The following is a 19,604-nucleotide window of genomic DNA, read 5'->3' on the forward strand; positions in this document are numbered from 1 at the left end:
ACAGTACTAAAAAGAGTAAGTTAATGGGTATTACTCTGTAACAAGGGGTAATATAAATAAATAAATAACGGATCTCACACTGCAGACTCTTACCTTGCTGATGGTTTCACAGATGACTTCACAGTTTCATTTTCATACTGTTTGACAAGATCATCCAGGTTTTTACAAATCTGTACAACAAATGGTGCCACAGTCCAGCCTAAGGATTTCCCAAAATAGGGCAAGGAACATGTGACTAAGCCTACCCACGTGGGATGCATCCCATAGCCATACTCTGGTTGGAGGCCTCTAACAACGGCAGAAACAAATAATCCCTGTGAAGTTATTGGGTGTGGATAGACGTATTGCATTGCGCCGATGGCCTGCTGGAAATTAAGAGCCTGCTGCCATTCTTTAAAGAGGTCTGACTGATTCTCCTGCTCCTCGTGAGTCTGTCCAAGATGGTGCTCCAAAACTATCAAAACCTGCAAAAGCTTCAGCAACTCAATCTGGAGTGGGTGTTCGCTCCATATTTGATCATGCCCAAAGTTGACTAGGCTCTCTTCAAAGAGATCTTCTTCAGGAACATTATTAACTGCATCTGCCATAAGTAGTTCATATCGTTTTTGGCTTGTGTACATAGATGCAGATAAAGAAAGAAGAACAAACTCTTGAATTTTGCATCTTCCCAGCAAATTGTGTATGAACTCTAGATTCCTATTCTCCGCAGACTTTGCTATGACACTCAGCTGAGTCATCATTCGAATCAAGACTTCCACACTTTTTACCTGAACCTCTCTGTTGCCAAGCACATCTCTGTGGGTGACCTTCAGGTAGCATGGATAATACGAGCGCAGAAAACTCAAACAGAGGTAAGTAAGCAGTTCTATTAGGAGAGAATGGGGACACATGGAGGGGGACTGAGTCTGAAGCTTGCCATAAAAACTTTGTCCTACAAGGGCTTCCTGATGGCGAGCGAGAAGATTGTAAATAAGATTCAAATGTGCTGTGGAGCTGGTATCCATGCTAGTACTAGCTACAGCATCAATAAATTCTTTAGGGTTTGTTTTGAGTACTGCCTCCAGAACAGAAAAAGCATACAGTACCCTCCTGGAATCATAAGGCTGCAAATACAACAGCATGTGTTTGAACAAAGCCTCAATCATCTCCTGCTTTTCCTTCTGCTGCTTGAGCAACCTGGAATGGGTAATTTCCTGGAGCTCCAAGTCCACCTCTTCATCACTTGACAAAGATTCTGATGCCTGAGTCCTCTCAGAGTCAGCACGCGCAAGACTTAGTGCTACATTGGATTTGGAGCTTTCGGGGAGGAAAGCATTGAAGGAACTTGCATGCTTTGGTTTATCCTTGCAATCCACTGCAGCACTATCATGTTCCTCATTGCTCACTTCTTGCAACTCCAGAGAAGGAGAAAAAGAGGATGTATTTTCACTATCGTGGCCTGTGCTGGTATCAGCTGATTCTGTGTGCTCACTATTATCTTGGTCACCGTCTGCCTCGTGTGAAGCTACTGGATTACAAGAGGTACCATTTTCAGATTCTTCAGTTTTTAACCGAGGCTTCTCTGGATCTTTTTCCACTTCTGCCCAAATAGCTTCTCTGTCCACAGTAGTAAACTGGCTCAGTGGAAAGTTTTCCTCAGAATTGCTCTCCAATGCACCAACAGACTCTTTCAAAGAGAACTTACTCTTGCGAAGCCAATCATATATGTCTTCTGGAAGAAAAAAAAACCCCAAACATTCATAAAAGTTAGAACTGGCCATTACACACAACATGCTCTAAACTGAATAAACCAGTTAAAGGAAAAGAATACCAATAACAGATCTGCCCTATTTTGTTATTAGTGTAATGAATAAGGAAAAAAAAAAAAAAAAACCACAACCAAACAAAACACACACACACACACACACCCCACACACATGAAACCAGACCTACAACAACAAACTTTTCTGAAAGAAAAAAAAAATCAGTAGTACAACAATATTAACCTACTTTAATTGTAATAGATTAGGATCAAAGCACAAAACCTTGGCTTTTTGAAATAATGCGTGCAGAATGTCTCATATCCTCATCACTTCCAGCAATTTCCAACATAAATAGATTGCCAGCTGGCACAGGACAGTGCACTCAGAGGACACCCTAGCTCCATACCTATCCTAGTCTCCTGACATTTCCCCACATTTCCTCTGTCACACCACTTGTCTGTTTCATACTTGTGTCATCACCACCTGTGGCTCACAAGAATTTTCATTATGGGTCTTAAAACAGACATTTACCTTCCACCTGCCAAATGTAGTCCCTCAGGACAAGTATGCTCTACCACATCCTATAGGTAGATGGAGGTCACCTTCAAATGCAAAGTTTTCCCCTTGCTTCTACATCCTAGCTCTGGGATGTCTCAAGTCACATGCCACAAAGACTCAGCTCTCCCCTTGATTCAACGAGGACCTCCTTTGGCCAAAGGCTTTTAATTTTCAGAATTTAACAAAATCATATTTTTAACGGAGTGTGCCCCGAACTGCAAGATGTACCTCAATCTCTCCAACTATTTTTGCTAATGATTCCCTCACTAAGAGGCATATAAAGAAATGCGAGAAATAAAGAAATCTGGCACACGGGTACATGGTGGAATAAGACAGTACAGAGAAAAATAAAATTTGCCTGTCCATCCTGTCTATGCAAATAGTTTCTGGCCTGAAATCTCCAAACTGCTCCTGAATTTGGTTTATTTGGAGACCTAGAGTTTGGAGAAGGGATCATGTGAACAGTGAACATGCATGCAGTGTGGATCAACTGGGGAAGAGGATGAGAAGTATGGGGAAAAGACCTCAAAGCAAAGCAGGGGCCACTCCAAACCTACAGTGCAGGTGCAGCTGCTGTGACAGAATATGGTCCTTAGGCCTTGAGCTAGCATGACTTGCTCCTGAACTCTGTTTTAAGCGTCACTAAAGATACTTGGATGAAAAGAAATCTAGAAAGTGCTGCAAGACAACTCATTTTATCGGAATGCCATCTCCAGGGAGTGTTCAGGAGCATGTCGTGCTACATCAGCACTTGCAGCTTCAGTCTAAGAACAGCATTACCTGCTGAATTTTTCTGTTTGATGCAGTGGATGGAGGTGCGCTGTGTCTTTGGATGAAGCAGCAGCAGCAGGACTGGTTCAAGGATCCGTGCGACATCATTAAGGGAGAGAGCACGGATCAGCCAGCCCTGCGCTGCGGCACCAATTGCTGCATCAGAGCAATTGAGACTGTCCAGTACCACAAACAGAGACCTGAGTGGAGAAATCAGAACGAGGAAGTACAATTGGAAGTCCTGAAAAGGTTAATGCAAACAACAAAATAGGGGCAGGGAACAGACACAGGTGCATGCTATAATGCTATAATGATGCTCTTTTAATGTGTGTTCAAACAAGCACTGGCCAATGGCTTATCTTCACTAACAATAACTTGATTATGCCCAGCATTTTCTTGAGTTGAATTCAAGTATTCATGCATTTATAAAAGGAAGGCCGTACACATATTTACAATTGAGAACAAGAGCATATTTTTAAGTTTTCCACATGTTTAGAAAGGTCTTTAATGCTTTGGCCCCATTTTACACAAAGGCTACAATCTTGCAGCTAAAGTCATTCAAGTCTAAAATATAGAATTTTTTGAGTGCAGATAGCTGGTTCTAGTTTCATTTTCTATGGAAAAATCGAATCTAATCCATCAAGAGGGAAAAATGCCAACTATGAAGAAACCTGTCAGTACACAGACTACTCTTTATATATGATATTGTTTATACTCTTACAGGAAGTTCCTTCAGACAAGAAATAAAGGGATTAAGTGTGCCATGTGCACTGAGCAGTCAAAGTCAGTAAATCACGGATTTAAAAGATTTTAATTTTGATCATGTAGCTAGAAACAGAATAACAGAGCCAAGCATAATATGACAAAACACATACACACAAGCTTAAGCAAATAGAAATGGAAAATACCTATCAAAGGATCGATTGTGAGAAGTCACTCTGCTGCCCTGGATCTCTCTGGTCAGATGCCACATGACAGAGAATCTGAACAGTGCTTCCAACCTCGTCCCCTTTTCATGAAAACAAAACAGGGTGTTTTTGCAGCATTTATCACTGAATCAAGCATTAGTCATTTTTAACAATAGTCAATGTATAGACTAGTAATCTCTCTTGCGTAGATTGAAAACGTTTCTCTATTTCGCAGCACAGTAAAACAAAAAAAGTCACATGTCCATGAAGGCCAGACCAAAACCTACCACTTAAAATGCTTGTAACAAACAGAAAAAGATATACCGCTATTTCAAAAAAAAAGTCAGCACCCTTGTGTATAAACATTTTAGTCTTGGTTTGGAGCTAAGGAGACTTAAAAGTTAGATGACCAATGGGAAGAGACTGCTACATCAAGCAGTACTTGGTATTGATAATTTTGCTTGAAAAGTGTGAACAGATTAACATTTTTTTAAGGTTCAAAATTACAAGAGCGAATATATGAAGATAATACTTAAGACTAAAAATACTGTTGCAAATTTTATTGTGAAAGGCATTTATTACAAATAAAACGTAAGTTATGAAAGAACTGTTATTAAAGTGGGGAAGTAATACAAATAAGAACCTGCTCACTTTAAACATAGCCTAGCCATTGTAAGAGCTACTAAATAAGAGACAAAGGGATCACATGAGTGTGAACCAGACTGGAAGCCAACTGGGGACAGTCTGGGAAGCTTTGTGACACCCAAATAGTGATGAAGGAGCTTTGGAGAATACAGGACTTACTTTATCATGATCCAAAAGTGCATGGCAGATAATGTCCTCGCAGATATTTGCTGATGGTGCCAAGCAGTGGAGCCTGTAGAACAGCTCCACACAGGCAATATGATGCTCCCGTGTCTCTTTGTTCAGCTGATTCCAGAGCACACAAGCTATTCTCTAGGGCACAATAACAACAACAAACAAAATAGCAGTCAGATGCGCCACTGACTTAAAAAGCTTTCCATTGCATGAGTACTGAAAGGGTTTTCCAAATCTTCCTAGTTTAGCAAAGAGCAAGAAATCAGGTCATAAACTCAGACCTAAAGAATGAAGCATTCCTACCCAGGAATTACAGGTAATTCAGGTATACATCCACCGAAAGTTGAGGAAAGCATTTTTGCTTCTATTTTCATTCTATGATTTTCTGGGTCAAAACTTAACAGGTGATGCATGTGTAGCTGGAAGAACAGAAACCAAACCAAACATGGGACCCACCCTCACACCAGCACTAAACTCAGTAAACGGTCAGGATAAGGAAAACATCTTTGAAATGGATAACGTTAAGACAAAAAGGAAGCAATGTTTTCAATACCTTCCACCCACAAACAATTTCTCTCATCTGAAAACTTAAAGGTATACCAAAGTTTTCCAGTACGAAGCTTTCAGACTGACAAAACCTAACCCTTCAAGTCAAAAATCAACTCTCCTCCCCCAAGAATTTGAGCACAAACCCAACTGGCCATTTGAAAATTAGTGTCTTTTGTATATCCTGCTGTAGAGCACATGAATATGAGAACAACTGCTCTGAAGTGCTTATGGGGAAAAAAAATGTCAAAGGCAGAGCATTGTAAAGAGACATTCCCCAAATATTTAGCATGGTAACGACTGCTTCCCTCCCAAAATAAAGTGCATTTGGGTAGCAAAGGCAAAACAACAAAAAAACGTTGCTACCTGATAGAAATCTGTTTTCTCCGAGATGAGCTTTAGAACTCCTGGGGCGATGGGAGGAAGGGTGACCATTTGTAGCTTTCCAAAGAAGGGGTTGTGGCCAGAGACTTTGTACCTCTTAATTCTGTCTTCTATCACAAGCGCCAGGGACTGGGAATGGTTGATCACCTCCAGCAGTGTGGAGATGGACACATTTTGGACGTAGCAGTCATTTACGCAGCAGCAAATCGTCATTAAGGACTTTAGCCACAAAGGGAAGCTGGCATCACCACCTCAGAAGATAAGTGAGAAAAACATTCTGGAATAATCTAAAGGTTACGGTTATGTTTCCAAAATTTCTTCAAGCAACCTTATGGGAGTGAAAGACAAAACCAAGTGCCTGAATGCAGCTGTGCTTCTACCACAAAAATTCCTTACTTCAGAAGGACTCTCTTCAAAACAAGTTATACTCTTCAGACAACACCCTATTACTCCTAGCAGAAGGTTCTTGTGGGACCTTTACTGGCCATATTGAAGGCACTGCAAATACACACACAGAACAACCCACAGTATCAAGCAGATCGGTCACCTGTGCAGCTAATCAGCATAACAGCACTGTACCAACGAAGACAGCAGAAATCCATAGAAAGGTAAGAAAGAGAATTCAAGTTTTTTTTTCCCCACTCCCATTCATTGCAAACCTATCCTGTCAACCAGCCTTCAGGCAAATAACTGCTAAAGTTAATAGACTTGAATTGCCAGAACAAATAGGCTTCCAATCGCACAGATTATTCTTGTGTGTCAACTCACAACCAACTCATTTCAGCTCAAAGGATTAGGAAAGAGCTGTATTGCTTCTGTTTCAGGCTCCAGATAGCCCTCTGTCTGCAACCCTTCTCCCTCTGTTACAAATGGAGTGTATTTCCCCAAACTCCTGAACCTTACCACAAGCTCCTCCACTAGCAGGAAAGGAGGGAAAGGACCAGAGGGCCTTTTCATCCCTCCAACTGCAAGTTTTGTAGTGAAAAAAATTCAAAAGAAAGCAAATTTAAAGTTGTGAAAAATCTTTTCTAAGTCAAAAGACAAAAAAATAAACCACCAGTTTTGAATTCACATACAGCTTTTCTTCAGCCTGAAAGGTACTTCTGTTGGCCCCATTACACCTCTTGCAAATGACTCAGCTCATACTGCTATTTGCATCCTCGAATGATGATGTTGTCCAGTGAAAGACAACTTTTTCTTACCAGGAATCTGAAATAGAGAGATATACAACTGTTCCATCTCCTCTTCTGAAAGGTACACTGGGAATGTGGTACAATCCAGCAAAAGATGACAAGCTGCAGCAAAAGCTTCCTTGCAGTCTCCTCTAAGGGGCCCTAGCACAAGCATCACTTGCTCCAAGTCCCACTCTTCTTCCTCCTTTTCCTTTTTGCGGTCAGAAGAAATGGGATTTGAACTCTTCTGTTTGAATGGTGATCCTCGAACTGAGAACAAGTCTGAAAGCATTTGTTTAAACTGAGGTACGGTGATTTGCCTGGCCTCCCATGGGCTCTTTTTCTTACTAGCACTTTCAGGCAATCTGTAGCCATTCTCCTTTTTCTCTCTTGCACCCAGATGCATTGCAAATATGCTTTCATTATTTGCCTCTTGTAACTGCACCCCAAAAATATATTTACTGGAAAACTTGGCAACCAGCTCTTGCACGCAATGCAAAGTCTTCTGAATGCTGCCCCCTTTTTTCCAGACATCATCTCTCTCAAGGGTCACTGTTGGCAGCCCCAAGTGTTGAGACAGCTCTGGCGAAGAGGCACTTAGACCAATCCCGCTGTCTTCTGACTTCAGGGGAGCAAACGGAGTCTCATCCTCTTCCTGCAGCACAGACTTAGTCTCCAAGGTTATGTCCCCATCTTCCTTTTTCACCGGACTCTGAAACAGAAACATAACCCTTAATGAATATGGCACTGCAGAGGTCATTTTAAAGTATGTAAAACTATAGCAGACACGGGGGAACAATAATAAGGAGGAAAAAAAAAAAAAAAAAAAAGCCTGGATCCAGATTACTTTTAGCAATAACCATATGTCATTTTGTAAGTAGTTCAACTGCATTTAAACCTAATGTTTGTATAGTCCTCATGCCTTGACTCAAACGCCAGGGTATCTGTATCATCAGATGTGCAGCAAGTGAAAGCGCTGCCTTAAAACCAGTCCACTGTTAGGACAATATCGTTTATGCTTGATTATTTCTGACCGGATGCATTTATTTATTCATTCTACTGAAAACCTTGGGAAAGCTGGAAACCTCATTCCCTGTCACAGTCTTCTGCACCCAAACTACATTATTATTACAATGTACAATTATCCTAAATGCTCATATGACTGGAAGCCTCAAAGACCTCAACAGCTGTAAAGCAGGGCTTGATCTGGGAAGTTTAATCTTTTGCGACTACCTTCTGCAGGCTGCCTTTTCTACACCAAAGAAATGACACTCTTTTCAAGAGGCAGGACTACAGTCCCAGTTTTGAACAAGACTAATTTATTTGAGCTATTGTGACAGTGAAGGATATAGAATTTGATTCACTGTAAAATTTACAAGACACAGAAGAGCTCTGATGGGGGATACACATATTATTGCCATAATCTAGGTATAATTTAGAACAGGAGACTTAGAATTTTAAAATAAAATATGCCACTAATAATTATAAACATCTGTAAATAGATGAGAAACACTTACCCCATTTCCACTGCCTGTCTCAATGTCCAAATAGGAAGGTGGCATTTGCACCTTGCTCAACACCTTAAAGCAAGTCTTTAAGGCATGAGTGAGTTCTGGTAAACCTAGTATTTCCATGTTTTCAAGGAGAGACTGTACCATATAACAAAGCATCTGTGGAAGATACTGAGTCTGCACTTCTGAGTAGAGTTCCTAAAACAAATAAGCATCGTTTGAAATGGTTAAGTATTGTACTAGATATTTCATTATTAGTCAATGTTGCTAGGCAGCTGAGTAAGGAGTGAAAAACAGTTCATCAATGGTTAAGTTGTACAAACTTGCTTCAGAATTATTCTTTCTTTCTTCATTCTATATGATTAGCACCGAACCACACTCTAAAAATCCTAGCATACTCAATCAGCTACTAAAAGACAAAAAATACCCCCAGAAAATTATTTGCCTAAGGAGGCAAAACTAAGATTGTTTTACAAAATCACCATATTTTAAAAGGCAACCAATTTTATTTTGCTAGGCAATTGCAAGAATCGTGGTGTATGAGCAAGCACATGAAGTTTGCTGAACATGTCATGCACATGCGCATTTATGACAATTTACCTATTTCCATTTTGGGTAGTCACAATATGAATTTCTTGGGTTTTAATATCTAATATTTTGAAGCAGTTAACTTGAGGTTGCCTTACCAAAGGAATCACGTCAAGCAGAAACATCAACAGTGTGCAGAGTTCTGAAACCGTCGGAGGAGCGCTAACGTTTTCAAGAGGATATCTCATCTTTGTGGATTTGTTTCTGGCATTGAGAGACATTATTTTGTAAGCATTTTTCTGTTGAAATTCTTATTGCAAAACAACATCAGCCAGCTCAACACCGAACAGCTAGGACCTCTGAAGTAAAATGGGTTCCTAATACATTCTATCAAAAACACTTAAACTACTGTTTGTACATAAAATGCTACAGGGATTGTAATTTTCCACTTGAATTTCTATAGACAGTCTTACTACTTTGAAGTATAATACTAATGCTGATATTTTGAGAGAGACAAATAGAGATACTTTTTTTTTTCCTCTCTCTTCTTTCATTCTTCCTTGAAAACATTTATTTTTCAAAGGAAGAAAAAAAAAATACCTCCCTTCCCCCCATCCCTCGCTTCCCACTTCTCCCCTTCAGTAATTATTTTTTTGTTCGTTCTCATGCAATTGTTTACCTATTTGCGTTCTTGAATTATTTTAGGATGCAATAAACATATCTAACATATATCATGACCCCACCACTATTTTTACCCGCTACAGAAGTTTCTCTATAGTTTTACAGACAGCTCTTAGGCAGCACTTTTTTGTGCACTGTCATTTGATAAGTCACCTGAAACAATCTTCAAAGCATCTGGTCATGTAATCCCAAAGAAAATCTGTGCTCAAGGATGTGATCAACAAATTGACTGTTTTCACAATTTCTGAAGCATTTTTATTCTCTTTAATTGCACTGTGAGAGCAGAAAAAAGAAATGTCAATGACTCTTCTAGCAGTATGCATACTACAGTATTATCTGTCCCATTGAAAAAAATTACCTTATTTCATAGGATTAAAAACATGGAATCATTTTAATTCAAGGACTAAATCATCTATGGGTACTAAATTTTGAGCATCTTTCTCCAAGACAAAAGAAAGATAATCTTTAACTTTCAAAATCTGAAGTTCCTAGGAGCTGTGCTACCAAACTGATTTATAAATCTAATATGAATGGATTTATCAATGATAGGCAGCAATTTTCACTCTCTACCAAATTAGATATCAATATGTGGTGCAGATATCAAATGTGGTGGGGAAATACACAGAAAGTCATAGAAAAAAGGAAGTTAAGCCTGCTAAAAGCTTCACTTCCCTTAAACTGGTTAGATTTTATAAAGTCATCCTTTATTAAAAAGGATACAGTTTCAGTTAGCAGTTGAAAACCTGTAGTTATACCTTGTAAGGATGTTCCCACTTTGATTGTAGCTAAGTTTGAGATCAGAACCAAGTGCCTCTCTGCAGTAGGAATAAAAGGCTCTAATCACCTCAAGGAACAAATCCCCAACCACTTGTGGCCCTACATTTGAGAGAGAAGGAAAGAAAAATAACATAAAAAAATCAGTAATTACACCAAAGTGATTGGAAGGCTATTCAGTGGCAACTTTTTAGACTTAAATGAGAGATAACTAAAATGAAATCACATGAATACTAAATCAGGGAAAGAATGCTTACTTTCTATGTCAGATATTAAAAACACCTTAGTTTAATATTAAATACTTAGTTAAATAAAACTTTACAATTTAAATTTTGCAACTGCTCATTTTATAGCTTCAAGGCATTATTTGGAAAGCAATAGCATTGCTTCTATATTAAGACTTTAGACATTACAATTAAACCGATAATGGCTTAGTCACACCTCAGCCATTTACAAACTGGCATACATGTGGTAAACCTGCAGCTGACCTACCAAAAATAACCACCAGGTCTGGATGCAGGAAGGAAAACAAGGAGAAGGTTTCCCAGTTTGCGTTTAACTTATCACCCTGGTTAATTTTTTGGAGAAACAGAAGCTGGAAAAGTCAGCAATTAAGCAAGTTCGGGTGTGTAAATATACTATAAATAGATATCAAAGTTAATTTTCAAGGGTCAGCACTGCTTATTCTTATCTGCAATTGCATATAAATGGACATGTATCCTTTTGAATTATATCTACAGCTGAAAGAGGCAGTAGTACCTCTGCCTTAGAAATAGATTAACAACTGCTTTGACTGCTTCTGCTCAGATAGCATTTATTTGTTAGATAAATAAAACCGAATCCTGAATTTTCCTGGGAGTGCAATGATAATCCTTTAACAGGAGATGTATTTAGAAGGACTTTCCTGATCCATGATAGAACATGGTCTTGCCGCATGTGGAGCCTGCAAAACCAATTTCTACTAGAGCATTTAGCATTGATTACACTTGTACATATCAGCTTTGGTCAATGGTAAAATCCGGCCCTCCTCCAAGCCATACTTGCCAGAAGTCACAAGCAATGCTTTTTTTTTTTTTTTTATATAAAAAAGAAGACCCCTTTCTGTGTAAGGTTCTTGCAAAGTACCATTAAATCCCCCAAATCCATCATGTCACTTTTGCCATTTTTATTATTGTTGCTGTTTTGTAAACACAGCCATAAAACGAGAACTTGCCCTTTAAGGAAACAGCTGGCAGGACCTCACCCCTCGTGGAGCTGGAGACTTCATGGTACACAACACAGGACAGGCATGTGACAGCCCCAGAAAGAGGAGGAAGTTCTTCACTGCTTAGTCATGCAGTCTCAAACTACAGCTCTTAGAGCAGCACTGGGTCAGCGCAGGCCTGCAGGGCCACTGACACAAGCGCTCCCACCTCCTCACACCCATAACAGGCCTCTTCTTGCTGAAGCAAATGCAGGTTAAGTGGCTCTGCCCATTTCAGCAGCAGCAACACCATGAGCTGCCTCTGTGACTACAGTGTCTAGAAAAGCATCATGGTCACAAGAGTCTGATGCAAGCGTACAGGAAGCCTGCAAGCACAGCCAAGAGCTGGAGACAAACCCAAGAAAGCACTAGTAGTTTTCTCAAGATAGAAGATAAATGAGGAAAAAAAAATGCCAATCGGAATAATTAGAAAACAAACTCCAAGGAATGAACTGAGTAGAATATTGATAACCCTGATAAATATAACCCCGATTGCAGTTCTGGGCGCAGAAGTCATCCTCACTGGGATGCACCCCTGCTACACAGGGCAGCGTCACCTGCAGGATGTTAGCTACGGAGGCAACTCATCTTCACAACTCAGGCTGGACCCTGCTCTGAACTGGTGTCACACTTTTTGGAATGACAGGAAGGAAAACAGGCGCACTGCACAGTAACATATCACACACATACATATATTCAGAATTAGGAAGAACTCTGCCTGCTGTTGCCCGAGTCCTGCTTCCAAAGGTAATGTAAGGTCATCATTATGGCAGCCTTCAGCAGCTGCAACAGAAGTGACAAATAATGTTACCTATTTCAGGTTTGTCAAGGAGACTGATTAAGATGCGGAAAGGTTTCAAATAAGCTTGATGTCGTTCCTCCATATCAGACTCTGAGAACTTCTGATGCAATATTTCAACCAAACTCTATTAAAAAAGAAAATGTCTAAATGTTACATGAAAAAAAAAATACTGCCATTTTATTAACAGCTGAAGTGTTCCCAAGCTTGATTCTTTTCTTTAGTACAAGCTACAAGACAACTTCTATTATCCACACTTGTCAGACAAATCAAAGACCTCTCCTAAAATACACGCAAGAATAGAACTTATTTGGAAAAACATTGTTAAATAATTCAGGCAGTCCTTCAGTTATGCAACTCTTTAGTTTCACAGGATTCTGCTTATATTGAAAGCACCTATAACAACTGGGCAGGCGCAGCACAGAACACCTTTACATAGATTAAAGTATAACCAGCAAAAGGTTCCATCTTTGAAGCTCTGAAGGACAACCAAACACAGCATACAGTGGACAACCAGACACAGTTTGCTCTGAAGTTTAAAAATATCATAACTCTATTTATATAAAATGAATACTGACCTCAACTAAAAGATCTTTGGAGTATTTTCCAAAGAAATAAGTAGCTGGGTCTTCAGAATTTGTAGAGTCTGGAGCAAATGTATCCCCTTTAATATCAGAACCTACAAATTAATAAAAGGTATCATTACTACAGAGAAACACCACATTTCCAGAGCACAATTTAATATCAACTATACAAACACCGAAGTCACACTGCACATTTTACTTTTAAAAACCCTTTGGAATTTTAACCTGTATAGATTTAAAATATTTTGTTCTAATGTTCTGCTTGAAACCAACTCACATATTGCCCAGAGACAGTTTGAGGCATTCAATTTGAATTGAAACCAAGCTCAGATCCAGGAATAGAGCTCAGATCCAGCCCTAACCTTCATGCAACTACATGGTTGCAACTTACCACATCACTTCTTTGATACTGCTGGAGAAAGGCAGATAGGGGGAAGCTCCTTCACAGCCTCTCCTTGACACTTAAACCCCTCTGGGTATCTTTAAAACACTACCAGTTTTTGAAGAGCGGGGATAATATTGCTTCCCACTGTATTCATACCAGTTAGTCACTTCAGAATGAACCACAAAGGGGACTAGAATTGATCCATCAGATTTGATCCTGTAATTCAGGATAATGGAATGAATTTAACCTCTGAAGAGAAGACCTATTTGCCAAATGAATGTATAATTTTATTAGACCAATGCTTCATAAATGGCAACTAAACAATGCTTTCTATTTTATCATTATCGTTCAACTGCTGAAAAAGCATACTGCATTTTTAAGCACTGAATTTTTCTAGGATATCTAGTATAGTGAATGTCACTGTAAGTTGTACAGTACCTAGCAACCATGCATACAATCTTCTGTTGAGTGACATGTCTCTCCTCAGCAGGGTCTGTGTAGCTGATGACAGAATATAAACTAAATCAGTCCTGTGCAACGGGATAGCACTTTCATTGCAGTCCTAGGAGGAAGAGAAAAGAAACTGAGCTGTTTACAAGCACTGGAACATGTCAAATGGGTGACAAACTTTTTAAACTGGATTATTAGTGTTTTGAAAGAAAAAGAGGCATGAAGCCCAATAAACTTTTGTATGCCAGAAATCTCAAGAAAGGGAATCTCACAGAGTTATGTGATTATCATCACAAATAAGGGAGAACCATGATTAAGCTAAAAATACTGAAGACTTCATTATGCTATACCTGACGTTAGGAAACAGTGGGGAAAATCTAGAGTTTCAAGCAGAATTTGTTTTCCTAGCCTCTTATGAAAATACTGTAGTTCAGTGCAGGGGAATTCTGTATTTTTTTCTGTGTGCAGTGTCTCGGGCCCGAATACTTCAAGCATATTGCAGATATGAAACATGCTCTGTCAACACACAGCTGCATTTGAAACATTCTGAGGGTGTAATTAGCTTAGCTCTAAAGAGTTTCAGAAACAGTCTCTGCTGCTACTAAAAATGATGGGGAAAAAACACCCACATCCATTCACTGGTTTTGAAGGTACAAGATTCCAGTAAGAGAAGTGGGAGCTAGACAGGGTTCACAAAAGACACCTTTCCACAAAGCACGCTTGTCACAAATGAAAATAGTCCCCTTACCAAGGCTGCATAAAATGGGAAGAAGAAGAGAATCACTTCCAGAGTGTTTCTTTGGACAAGGACATTTGAATCCAATACTGATACACACAAAGACTTGATCTATAAAAGGAGAAGAAAGCACAGTGCTGTTTTACTTAATGTTAACTATGAACTATGCTCACTATAAATAACCACAAGGAACAGGAGACAAGTCAAACCTGATCCCTGATCACACAAGATTTTTTTTTTTGTCAAGAGTATAATCACTCACACACACACCTTCCTCTCTTCAGAACAAACTTAAAAATGTTTTCGTGGAATACTCTTAAAGTATCATTCATAATTACATAGTACTCTGTTTTGTAACAATATAGAGTGTCACAATGTGACATCACTAGCTGTCAGACAGAATGTGATGTCTTACAAAATACAGATATTATTTATACCAGCATTACAATTATTCCATCACTGAAATTAAATATAAAATACCACCTAATGCAGTTTTCATTTGACTGAGGAGGAGGAGGTGGTAGCTGTGGGGGAAAAGATACTATGTTTCAGAATTCTCTTGAGATTACCGAAATACTTTAAAATCATAGTGGGCAAAGCCTCCTAATGCTGTTTTGAAATAATGTCAGAAGGTGCCTGTAGTTGGAAAAATATTTCAAGAAATACCTTAAATGCAAAAAAAAAAAAAAAAAAAAAAAAGGCAGAATAGGTAAAGGAGATATTAGAGTTATTCTCTGATTTACAACACAGTTGATCCTTTAAAGCTTCGTGCAGTTGGTGATTAACAAAAAATGCAGACACTTCCAAAGATTGACATTCTGCAGGCTGATCATAATCTGCATGGGAGGATTTCTGCTGTACTTAGGTAACCATAAAGTAACCACATTAAATTGTTCTGAAGTGTGGACATTTCCCAGCCTCTCTTACTCTCACCCAGAAAGAGTGTAAAAGGGCATGATCTAATTTAATACAGAAAAGGCACAACGCGCTCGCATAGCTAAGACTATCCCCCGGGGGCACAGTGAACTTACTGTGAGCTTGTAGTCAGTGCCGAGCATGTAGCTCTGCTGCTTTCCAGACTGCTCTCGGTTGATGTGACTGACTACAAAGAGAGAAGCAGGCAGCCTGATGGATGGGCTGACGAGAACACTGCCCCAAAGGGCTCCATAGAACACTTCCTTGCCCATTAATAAGGAGAGCTTCACAAGCAAAGCATCTGTTCTGTATGGAAAAATATTTAATATGAGAAAATGCATTCTTGTTAATTCAATTTTACATTATAAAACTGCACATAGGCAATGAGTACTCTAGATCACAGAATCAGTTTCCTTTTTGCATTATCAGTATTGCCCTTGTCACACAAAGATGGTCAGCATTTGCTTGCACAAAAGAAAGAACCCACACACCTCAATTCTTTCCCACTGCGCATGCTCACTAAAATAAAGTTGAGATAAGTGTGTTCCTGAATTGGAAATAATTTAAGCTGACTCTGGATTTTGAAAGTCAATGTACTGTCTGGAAATTGGAAAATATTCTGCATGCTCATACTTACAAATCAATGGATTCAATTTTTTAGTCAGCAAATGAATAAAAATGAGACAAAATGACACTGGCACATAGGACTGGTACACTGAAATTAAAGGCAATTACACTAGAGGAATGAGGGCACATTCTCTGCTTTGGCAACTCTTCTCAGTACTCTAGTATTTTATTATGTACAGGAATTGAAATCTTGCAGGAGGAATGGAGAAGTTGGAGCAGACAGGGGAAGTTCAGTATGGCAAGTGGAAGAAAAGAGAATTGATGTTATTTTCCCATCTCCTTATAAAAGTAGCCATCAAGGCTTTTTTTTTTTTTTTGCTTCAGTTTTGTGTGTATACATGTGTTTAAGCATGAGAAGGAAAGAGTGTCTTGGCTGGAGCATGATCTGCACTAGTACTCCTGCCATTTCTAGGGACAGGGGAGGTGCATTAGGGCTAACCCAAAACATTAGAGATTCTGAAAACTCTCAAAAGAGAGTTCCCTATGCAGCAGTTCAGCAACTATTTTAAGCAGAGAAACATTTTGATCAAACCTACAGTGGTTTAGTTTTACAAGATCTTTATGAAACAGAATAAAGTTAAGGAAGCAACCACACTTCCAGATCTCAACTATAATCATACTGAATGTTATTCTCAGTACCACCATGTGCATCCAAAATTGAGATACTTTTTCCACAAAGATGATGGAAGAATTGTCTCTTGCCAAAGTTTCCACGCCTGAGGGTAACCGTGCAACATAGAATGACCAGAAAGATAAGAGTTCAGCCGTTCTGTTTTTTTATTACAATATATAAATCATCTGGTGACAGGGCAGTGGTTTGAGAAGTACAGGTAGTTACTTAAGAGTCTAAAGAGCCTCTAAATATATTTTTCACTCCCTTCTCTCAACAGATTTATTTTTAAGCTCTTTTTTCCCCCTATTCTCTCATCTGGAAATGAAGACAGAAGGGAAAAGGAGTTTTCTACCTTAGTATTACTCCTTGTACCTTTCAGAGATTCATCATCCTTCCACCTGTAGAAGTCATTATGAAGCCCTCTCTTTACACAGATGGTCAACAGACCTTTCTTGAGAATTTCATAGAAGAGTAATAAAAAGGTATGGTGTCTATGAGTTTTAAATTGGCATTAGTTCTTACCTGTCATAAATTTCTGATCCTTCTTCCAACCCAGGCAGCAGTCCAATTACAAAGGCTTGAAGACCAGGTAGGAGAGACTTTTGGAGAGGAAGAAAATATTTCTCATACAAACCAAGGAGAACAGGTCTCACTGACATTGCTGCATTTGCCAGCAGAGGAAACAAACCAGAGCTATTAAAAATAAAGACGACAAGAAAAAGAAGTTATTTACCTAATTTTAAAACACGCTGTGAAAAACAATAATCTTTTTAAAAGAAGCTTACCTGTACAAGAATAAGTCCTTGGCGAGCCATTTCGTCCCAATAATTTTAAAGATTATTTCATAGGTTTCTAGAGCCTTTAAGTGTACTCCACTAGGCAGTGCTGGGTGCAAACACTGAGATAATCTTTTACTGATGATCAGACGTCTTGGCAATAGTGAATACTTCAGGTTACTCTGAAGAGCCTATGTAAGAAAGGAGATGAGACTGAACAGCTGCAACATGAGAAATGATGTCAAGTATGACTGCATTTCAAATGTTTCCTTCTAGCAAACAGAAAAACTACATAGTGTACCAAGAATTTTCTTTCCTAAATATCATTTGTTATTCACGAACAACTCGAAAGAGTCAAGTTATACTTTCCTTAGAGACTACAAATTAAAGCCAAAGAGGGTGCTCAGGAAAAGTACAGAAGATTTCTCTCCTATATATATAAAGGGAAGCCAGGAAGAAAAATGTCTTTGCTTTTAAAGACTGCAAATAAAGAAATAATTTAATTACTAACTTTTTCCTGTAAACTTTTATTTTACTTATAGCTGAAGTAAACAAGTAGCCCTCTCCTCCTAAGCAGAGGCAATTAGATTGAACAATGATATGGAACAATTCTGTGTGGCCATGTTCAATAAGCTTTAGCTATGGCCCTTGCACTGATGTGTAAGATCTTTAGAACAGGAACTAATCAAGCATTGCAGCTAGGCCAACTCCCTGGAAAAACAAATTGTACAGCCTTTTCCTTTGAACTACACATGCAGTTTATTAGGTCAATTAAATATTTCTCTTCAATTCAGAAATAGACTATTAAAGAAAGAGGTTGCAAGTAAATACCACTTCACCCTTTGATCACTGCCTGCAAACAAGTGTTTCGCGGTAGATTGACATCCGGGATATTTTCAGGATTGGGCAAATTCCTTCCTCCCTCAAAGATTAAGCAGTGTTTTTATTATATATAATGCTTCTAAACTGGAAGTTTCTTCTCTTATGCCTGAGAAAGGGCATCACAATTCAAGAAACAAGTAGCACATACCCTTAGGACTTTTCAATCTGAGGGCATGAGAAGCTTGAATCTGGGGGGCTACCATTTCGTGTTTCTCCTATATGCTGCTCTGTTTAAGTTCAGTGACCGGTTTTTAGCAAACAGGTTTTAGTAAAGAAACTTCATGAAAGAAGGAAAAAGCTGCAAGTTCGTAACAGGGAACAGAAACATTACACCATACTGAAATACTATGGCAGCAGAGGTACCTTAAGAACCAATTAATTTCCCTTCCTCCTCCTGCCACTGTAAGCATGGAATCTGTATTTTAAAAGTCTTAAAATAATTCAAATCTCTCAAGCATAAAGATAACTCCATAAATACAACCTGCCTTAGTTTCATATGTGGAATGTTGCTTTCTTGGATTAGAAAGTCTGTAGCACTTTGAAGACTGCTCGAAAACTGGACTTTACAACACGGTATTTATATTGGTTGGTATATAAATATCTACACCCTTGGCATACATAGAAAAACATGTCAGCTGTCAATATTTTGCCTGGATCTTAAGATCAAGCAAATATTTTAATATTCTATCAGTTAAATTTTAAATATCAACTAGCTGAGGGAAAAAAAGTGCCTGTTTATTACATCAGGAGCAGTCAGATCTATTATAGAAATAATATCTTTTTCTAGGAGGCATCTCACTTGACTTAGTTTACCTCCTAAGGATGTAAAGTAAGGCTCCTTCAACAAATGAAAACTTTCCCACCCCAAACATCAGTGATAAATACGGAAAACACCCAGTCAGAAGGGGAAGGAAACAAACCATGCAGCCACTTCAAGAGCTGAATAGCTGATATTCAGGGATCTCTCGATGTTAAGTATTTCCCTTGTGTAACACTGAAATCTGTATATATCCAAATTTCAGGGGATAAGAACAATGCAGAAAAAGACCACATTTTCACACTGCTTCTCTGAAAGAATTAGAAGACATCTCTGTATAATACCTAAGATTTAAAGAGATTTATTGTGATTTATAGCTAACTTTCCTAACAAATTCTCCCTTTCTGCATCAAGTTTAAAGTTTAACTTGCGTAACTCCTGAA

General features: G+C 38.8%; 1 protein-coding gene across 1 annotated transcript in view; it reads right to left on the reverse strand.

The window, feature by feature from the left end:
- DOP1B (DOP1 leucine zipper like protein B) overlaps window positions 1-19,604 on the reverse strand; it is a 43,197-nt gene that overhangs the window by 18,315 nt on the left and 5,278 nt on the right. The window contains exons 2-18 of the mRNA XM_088523360.1: window positions 17,532-17,713; window positions 17,269-17,439; window positions 15,623-15,812; window positions 14,604-14,702; window positions 13,844-13,967; window positions 13,015-13,115; window positions 12,449-12,563; window positions 10,376-10,496; window positions 9,774-9,893; window positions 9,098-9,203; window positions 8,418-8,609; window positions 6,931-7,612; window positions 5,711-5,979; window positions 4,784-4,936; window positions 3,980-4,080; window positions 3,081-3,271; window positions 94-1,711 (exon numbers count right to left, since the gene is read on the reverse strand). Of these exons, the coding sequence (XP_088379486.1) occupies window positions 94-1,711; window positions 3,081-3,271; window positions 3,980-4,080; window positions 4,784-4,936; window positions 5,711-5,979; window positions 6,931-7,612; window positions 8,418-8,609; window positions 9,098-9,203; window positions 9,774-9,893; window positions 10,376-10,496; window positions 12,449-12,563; window positions 13,015-13,115; window positions 13,844-13,967; window positions 14,604-14,702; window positions 15,623-15,812; window positions 17,269-17,439; window positions 17,532-17,713 (4,535 nt within the window). The remainder of the gene's footprint in view (window positions 1-93; window positions 1,712-3,080; window positions 3,272-3,979; window positions 4,081-4,783; window positions 4,937-5,710; window positions 5,980-6,930; window positions 7,613-8,417; window positions 8,610-9,097; window positions 9,204-9,773; window positions 9,894-10,375; window positions 10,497-12,448; window positions 12,564-13,014; window positions 13,116-13,843; window positions 13,968-14,603; window positions 14,703-15,622; window positions 15,813-17,268; window positions 17,440-17,531; window positions 17,714-19,604) is intronic.

Source organism: Tinamus guttatus, unplaced genomic scaffold, assembly GCF_059628265.1.
Source record: "Tinamus guttatus ecotype Peru unplaced genomic scaffold, ASM5962826v1 Tinamus_guttatus_pri_ptg000013l, whole genome shotgun sequence".
In the NCBI taxonomy this organism is placed as follows: domain Eukaryota; kingdom Metazoa; phylum Chordata; class Aves; order Tinamiformes; family Tinamidae; genus Tinamus; species Tinamus guttatus.